At 38.4% G+C, this 8,133-nt stretch overlaps 1 protein-coding gene across 1 annotated transcript in view; it reads right to left on the minus strand.

The window, feature by feature from the left end:
* ADGRV1 (adhesion G protein-coupled receptor V1) overlaps positions 1-8,133 on the minus strand; it is a 548,236-nt gene that overhangs the window by 448,095 nt on the left and 92,008 nt on the right. Inside the window, exons 24-26 of the mRNA XM_019641108.1 lie at positions 5,048-5,128; positions 3,535-3,674; positions 70-679 (exon numbers count right to left, since the gene is read on the minus strand). Coding sequence (XP_019496653.1) covers positions 70-679; positions 3,535-3,674; positions 5,048-5,128 — 831 coding nt within the window. The remainder of the gene's footprint in view (positions 1-69; positions 680-3,534; positions 3,675-5,047; positions 5,129-8,133) is intronic.

Genomic DNA, 8,133 nt, shown 5'->3' on the forward strand with positions numbered 1-8,133 from the left:
TTCTTAATTTATTGTTTTAGTATTCTTCTAATGATAATAATAACATCAACAACAACAATGGCTACTTACTTGGACGATTCTGTACTTTCTCTATTAAGGTAGAGTTGAGTAGTTCAATAAACACAGACTCTGACCTTTCCGGTTCATCATCATCCAAAATTGAAATAGTTATTGTTGCCTCACTCTGATTGGCGCTGAAAAGAGCAAATCCAGAAGCTGGTACATAGTCCTTTCCTTGAGTTGCTCTGGCTAAATTTGGTGGAAAATAAGGCAGTTTTTCCATATCATCCAATGTTGCATATGTGACTATGACTTTTCCCATGAGGCCTTTTAACCTTATTATTGACAATGTGATGTTCTGAGTTCTTTCCTCAACTTCAATAGGTCTATTTTTCTCAGAAAAGATGAAGACCCCATAAGGATCATCACTAGCCAAAACTATCAATGTGGCATTAGTATGAAATCCCAAAGAGCCACTGGACACACTGAGGATTGACACAGAGAATGTCTTATCCAGTTCGGGGTTTTCATCCGGCAGTATTTCCACTGTGATATTGGCACTATTTTGCCCAATTTCAAATGTGACGTTGCCAGACGTGAAGTCAAGATCACCATCAGGATCAGAGTCTATGCTCCAAAGCAAAGCCACTTGAGACAGAGCTCCATGACGTCTCATAATCTACAAAATATTGAAATTAAAATGTATTACAACCACTGACTTAGACATTTGTACATACAGAATGATAGGAGGATATTAAATTTTTATTTTATACAAGCTGCTCACAAAAATATAACGTTCTAGAAGGCATGGACCACGTATTACCCATTTTTGAAGACCTTCAGAGACTTCTCCTTAAAAAGTAAGTTGAGCAAAACAGGAGATTGAGCATTTTCACTTACAGTTTGTAACTAAACTATAGCTGTATCTTTTCTGCAATTAAAATCTATGTAAGTAATAAAGCAAATGTAATTAAAGATTTATATTTACACACATTTGTGAAAATTTTCACCTTTACTGCAAAGATAATATATACTTCATGGTAAGGAATATATAAGTAATATTTTCCTGAAAAGTTAACCATAAAACTCATTTTAAAAAACAATTATATTTCCTTTTGTCCTCAATATAATATGAAAAATAAACTCACCAAAAAATCTATTTGACCCAAGGTTATATAAAATACATCTAAGAAGGAAAAATTGCCTTTTGTCAATAACATGTTAAGAAGAATAAAAACCTTTGAAAAGATGCTCCAAATTAGTCCCAGCTAAAGGTAACTTTTTTTACACTTAAAATATAAACATTGGGTCAAAGTAAAATTTGAGACAGAAATTTTTAAAAACTTGATCCTTTCCTGTAATCCTTTTACATTTTCTTTCTTGAGAAATTAGTCATCCTTGCTAAAATGGTTCAATTTATTCTACAACATTTTACTGAAGATCTGCCATAAGAGTACAGAAGGAATATATTTTGAGGGATCTTTCTTCATTATTTGTATGTAATCTGAGGAAACTCAGCAAGTTTATAGCTCCTTTGAGTAATGTAACAAAAGAATTCGACTTACCTCCTAGTGGGACTGTTACCGGCCAAGAGAGTGCTCCCCCACCCCCAAAGACTTTTAAGTTTTCTTTCCTATAGAAATGTTAAGTATAGAAACGTTAAGTCTCTTCCATAGTTTCTTAGTTTCTTAGCCCCTGGCTGTGATTACTCTTCTCAGCAGTCTGTGAATCCTAGGCTAAAGATTGCTCCTAGCCTGAATCCTAGCATTCTACTATCCCCGTTTCTTGATTGCTTTGTAAATCAGTTTCTGAAACCTAAACAATAGAAGTCTCCTACCCCTGCTTCAGATAACTACTTGAAAGCCTGTGACCTCCTAATATCCCCCAGGCCAGTAAACTAAATGCAAAACCCATTCTGGGCCCAGACAATTGATGCCACCTGAGTGACAGGCTGAATGGCTACAGGCTTCATGAGAGATAATAGATTTATTAATTAAAATCTATTTTTCCTCATTCAGGGACTTTGGGGATACAGAGCATACCCCAACAAGATTGCCAGTCACAACTAAAGCGGTCTTCCAAGCGGAGCTCGAGACCCCTTCCTCTCATCTGAGATCAGCTAGGGTGAGAGTTCCGTGAATCCCCCAATAGGTAGGGACAACTCTACACCCCTTCCCAGCAGGAAGCAGATACAGAAGAGACCCCCTGTCCCTCAGCTTCCCTTAGAGATTTTATGGGGATCACGTCTCTTAAGGGGAAAACAAGGCTGGCAGTTAGAAGCAGGCATTGGGTCTCTGTATTCCTGCATGTCCCACAGAGTGCGACAGCCCAGGGGACATCCCATCTACACCCAAAACTCCCCTTTGTATTATACCCCTGCGGGAAGACAAATGGGCACAAAATACTACCCAACTAGATCTGACCAGTCACTCACACCTGCACAGTACCTCTTGTCAATCACGGGTGCCAATCAAATGGTCCCACGCCCAAAGGGGAACAGCCCATTCTAGAGAAAGGGGATAAAAACTCCAAGTCCTGGAAAGTCCACCCTTTTTCCCTTTTTTCCCTTTTTGGACTCCCTGCTCTTTTGACCACTTCTTCCTTTTTGAGCCTTTTGAGCCTCGCCTTTGCGCATGGCCTGCTCCAAACTCTTTGGAATGTAATTTCTCTTCTAATAATGGGCCCTTGAGCCATTCTCTACTGCTCGGGCCTACTTCTACTCTTTGAAATGTACTATGTCTTCGAATAAACTACTTTTTCACTACTTTACTCCAGCATCTCATTCAATTCTTTGCTCGAGTTGCCAAGGACCTGGACTTTGCGCCGAGAGGGCCCACTTTCCAACAACAGAACAACGCACAGTAGACACACACACACACACACACACACACACACACACACACAGAGCTATTACTACTGTTTACAAATGTTTTGGATTTTCTTTCCTTCTAGGAGAGAGATAAGACAGGATTGCACTTCTCTATTGAATAACATTAGCATGGTCACATGACTGCTTTGTCCAAGGACATGTAAGTGGAAATGCTGTGAATCACTTCCGGAAAGAAGCTGTGAGAGCCAGTACAGTTCCCCCACATCCACATTCCCCGCCTCCATGAATACAGAAGCACCTGTTGAGAGATGCAGTCTCTGTACTCCTCGATCCATAACTGATTGGGATTGCCAACTTAAGTTGAGGGCATACCATGAATGATAAATAAATCTTTCTTGTATTAAACCATTGAGATTTTGGAGACATTTGTTACAACGGCCTATATGCATTAATACAAAAATCTATGTGGAACAGCTTCATCACGTTCCTTAAAGAGTCAGGAATCCTCAGAATCAGACGATAAATTTGAACACAAAATTAAATACAAAGACAAATTCCAAATCAGTATTCAATAATCAATGTGTACTGTTTTTGCCATTAGGTTCATTCCCCTCCACCTATATAGAAAAAATTAACATAAAGCACACCTTCTTAATTTTATAAGAACAGGAAGTGTCTAGGACTGATGGGAAAAATGTACTCACATTTAATATAACGGTGCTGTATCCATCTTCTGGTTCAGTTCCGCTGACAACCAGTGACTCAGGGCTAAATTCAAATACACCATGAGCATGGTCAGAGGCCGCAATTGTCACTAGAATTTGGGAAGCCACTCCTAGACTGGCTGCATGAATAAGTTCCAACAAAGAGTAACAAAATGTTAATCAGTAATTTACAAACCCAAGGAAAAGGCAAGGAACACCCTTTTGAAAAGAGTTGTACCATTCATGAGTACTTCTAATTTGTTTTAGAAAGAAAGGCAGATACAAATGGCTGCCACACATATTCATGCTTTTATGACCTTTCTCTATTTTGGCACCAATGTGATATACAAGTGCTGCATAAGCATTTGCAGATGAATAAGGAAAACTTGTTTTTCTTTTTCTTCTCTATGAAAGAGAACATTCTTCCACACAGGATATATGAAGAAAGTCTCCCACGACCTTTACTGACCTCAGAAGAACATAAGCCAATTGACTCTTACCTTTATGAAACAGTAGTTTCCCTATGATTTTCACCAATCTGACTGAACAGATTCTTGGTTTCTAAATGTGCATTTATTCTAGGCCTATTTCTTCATATTATGATATTATAGATCTTCCTCTCCTGGTCCCAAAGAGTCTAATCCTATAACTAAAGAAGTATTTTTTTTTTCCCTGAGAAGCAGGTTCAACTCCTATGTTGTATTAATTGATGCAGACAAAAACAATCCCAAAAGCAGTAATTAAATAGAGATTACATGACATTGATAGAAGTTAGGAATGAGTGGGGTGGGACCATGAGTTTTGACACTAAAATACGAAACCTGACATTGTGAAAAATGAGCATCTGAGAATTAGAAAGAGTTCTCCCTCAAGAAACAGGTATTCTATGTATTCTCTCCTAATACGAAAAAAAAATTTTGAGATAAAAGTTGAATCAGGTTTGCACATGAATCTACTTCAAAAAGCATCCTCTTTTCAATATTCCTTCCCATTAATTGGCAACTTATTCTCTCCATTTCTTTTTCTTTTCTTCTTAATTTCTTTTTCTCATTTGTTTTGATTAAATGCTACATATAAAGACGTACGGTTCTGTTTGTAAAGAAAATCAAAGTGATACATCCAACATGAAAATATAAATATTCTATTTATCTCTTTTTAGGGATTCAAAGCTATCCAAAATGTTTTTCAGTCACTTCTGTAAATGATATTCATGTAAAATTTCTGTTACAATTAGAATCAGAAAACTGCAGTAGGCTCATACAGAGAGGAGAGTGAGCATTGGAGGCAAAGATTTGATTCTGACTTGATCACTTTCTAGTTGGATGACTAGAAACAAATAATGGAACAAATAATACTTCATGACATGGAGCAAAAAATACTTCATAATGTTGCCATGGTGGTTAATGAGATAAAATATATAAAGGACTTGCACACAGCAGGTGTTTAATATTGTTGTCTCTAAAAAGAAAGGATAAAATGCAGAACTGTAAATGGCCTTGGAACAGCTGCTTACCACGTCTGTGAATAGTTGGAAGGAAGAATTCCATGTCCCCATCACCACTACCACTTCCATCAACCCTAAAGAGTTCAGTCACTTTACAAGGAAAGACACACAGAAACACAATCCACAGAACACACATTGACACAATGAGAAAATTGAGAGCTCTTAAAACATATCCAGCAAAGAGGAAAATGCAGTAATATTAACCCAATGATATGCATTCTTCCACACACACAAAAATGGTATATAACATTAGTTAAGGTACCAATTTACAAAAACTTCATTCAAAGCTTCAGGAAATACTCCACGTAAGTTGTAATTGGTATTTCCCATTTCCATATCCCATTTGCCAATTTAATTATAAATTTTCACATATAGCAATATAAATTGCTTTTAGCGTTTGAAATATTTTTTAAAATATTTGTTTCACCTATATCCCTGTGACAGTCACCTTACCACTCACAACAACCTATTCAAAATTAGGGAATTGCATCTAACATTTACCCCCTGGCATCCATGCAAATTCCCACCGTATTTACCATTCTCAGCCTTGATCAGCCTTTGAAACTGACATTCTGGAAAGAACCCTCGGCGAGCAATCTAGAAATCTGTGCTTCAGCCCTGGCTGAGACAGAAACGAGCTGCAAAACTTTCACTAAGCCTTTTGCTACCTCACTTTTCTCATCTATAAAAGGTGCTGCCTTTTATAGAATTGCTGTAAAGATCAAACAAATCATATCGGATAAAGTACCTTGGCAATATCTAAGGACTATAATAAAGAGAAAATAGTTTTACCTTCACTTCCAATAAGTGTAATCCCCCAATCATTATTTTACCAAAGGTTTGCAAACAATGCAAACAGGAAGGGCAGTGATGGCAGCAATGGAAAAGAAGAGGACTAGGTGAAGCAGGCCATGTCCACACGAACGGGCTTCTACTGGTATCCTTGACGGACATGCTAGTTTAAGATCTGCTCTGCTCTTCCGTTCCCCTCAACAGAACTGGGATATACCAGATGAAAAAATTATGGCACCCCAAACTCAAAGTCATCTTAGAAACTTAAGAGGCAAAATGGATTTCAGAGGATATCCAGTGCATGGCTTTGCCCCATTATCCACAAGTTGTGAGAAAGAGGGGTGAAGTTCAACAGCAATGTACTCTGGCTAGCATAAAGCATCTATGTAGGTGGCTATCTAATGTGGAATCAGTTTAATAGACAAAAGAATATGGAAGGTCGGCCGAGTGGCGCGATGGTTAAGAACTGGCTTGGGACGCCAGAGGGCCCCGGTTCGGATCCCACATATGAGGGCCAGTGACACTGCCCTCTACAGCTAAGATGCTGAACAGCTCAACCTGGAGCTGGGCTGCCGTGAGTCACCGGTGATGGCATAGGCTGCAGCCCCTGCTGCAGTGGGTTGCCATGGGCTACCGTGTGCAGCCAGCAGCCAGCGTGAGCGGCCAGCAGCCAGCGTGAGCAGCCAGCAGCCAGCGTGAGTGGCTGTCCAGAAGCCGGCGACTGATCTGCCTCGCCCAGGAAGAGTGCAATGATGGTGCCAACTTAGGCCAGTGAAGCAACATCCTCCACAACTAGACTGAAGAACAAAAGGACAGCAACTTGTCTGTTCCCCTTACCCAACTCCCCAGCGCTGTTCCCATCCCACAATTCCCCAATTAAAATCTTTAAAAAAAAAAAAAAAGAAAGAAAGAATATGGAATAAGAGTTGCTCCCTTGACCCTCAGAAGAATTTAGCTCTACAAGTTATTTCATTTCTTAGGCAGCCCAAGGCTACGGCTTAAGGCGTAGAGGCCAGTGTCTAGATTCCTTTACCTGCAATCCCAACTCATTTGGCGGAGAGGGAATCAGATTTTCTGCCACCACTGTTCACTAAGAATCTATAAGATTGGTTTCCAAATGAGTACTTGTGCCCAATTAATACACAGCAATGCATAGTATAGAGATACGGGGAAATATTTCTGCATAAAATCAAAAGTATCACAATGTCACAAATATTATTTCTGAAAAATATTTGATGTTCGTTATTAATATTAGGTAATGATCACTAACATTTTCTCAATTCCATAAGTATTTTTAGCTATAAATATTACAAAGAATAACTTTTCAAATAATTGAAGTGACCTTTGATAAATGAAGTCCTGTCATGAAAATAATGATTTGAAGATCTGAGGACTTATCTCTAGAGGACAAGCAAAGCTGGTATCATTACAAGCCACCTACCAAACAGGTCATCCAACATATTTTTACTGTTTTATGCAGTCAACCAGGATGTGGTGTCATTTATTCATTTCCCTGGCTTGGCCTCCTTTGCTTTTACCTGGGCTTTGGGAACATAGGGAAGGGAAACTTGGCACACTTTCCCCAAAGTCTCACTACATTCTTAAAGATAATCTTAATAATCTTAATATTTTTTACTACCCAATCTGTCCTTGTGCATAGCTTATACAGTACTATGATTTTCTTCATCAAAACATGAAGATTATAAGATGTTATCAGGTTTCATAATAGAAGAAACTGTCCTGATGAATATTATAGCAACTCTCAATTTCTTTATAAAGGTAATATAGTGCATATCACACGTATTCTAGAATATCCCGACTAGTGCCTGATAACCAAACACATTTAATACTTCTGCAAGGAAACATATATAAATAGTTAAACTAAGTGGCATAAATAAATATTATAAGTAGCATCTCTTCAATGCAGATGAGTCTGGCCATGAAATGGATTTTGATTAAAAAACCGTTGATAATCGGAGCTTTCTGAATATCAGAATTGAGGATAAGGTATTGCTGACCTCTTTCATTGATAATCACTTCATTACAGATTATCCAAAAGGATTAGTTTTTCCCTGTACTACACCTGGAGAAAACTCTAAAGGAGCTACTGTAAAAATTGAAAAAAGGAAGAAAAGAGGGAGTTGATTTTAGGGGCATCGACTATGAATGACCACTATAATTTGGTGATTCAGTACAATTACACTACTTCATTCTAAAAGCACATCTACAACGTGGCTCCGTAGCTCAGGGGTTAGAGCACTGGTCTCGTAAAAGCATATCTACTTTAGGGAAAGACCAATGGG

The sequence above is a fragment of the Hipposideros armiger genome, unplaced genomic scaffold (assembly GCF_001890085.2).
Source record: "Hipposideros armiger isolate ML-2016 unplaced genomic scaffold, ASM189008v1 scaffold_57, whole genome shotgun sequence".
Classification (NCBI taxonomy): domain Eukaryota; kingdom Metazoa; phylum Chordata; class Mammalia; order Chiroptera; family Hipposideridae; genus Hipposideros; species Hipposideros armiger.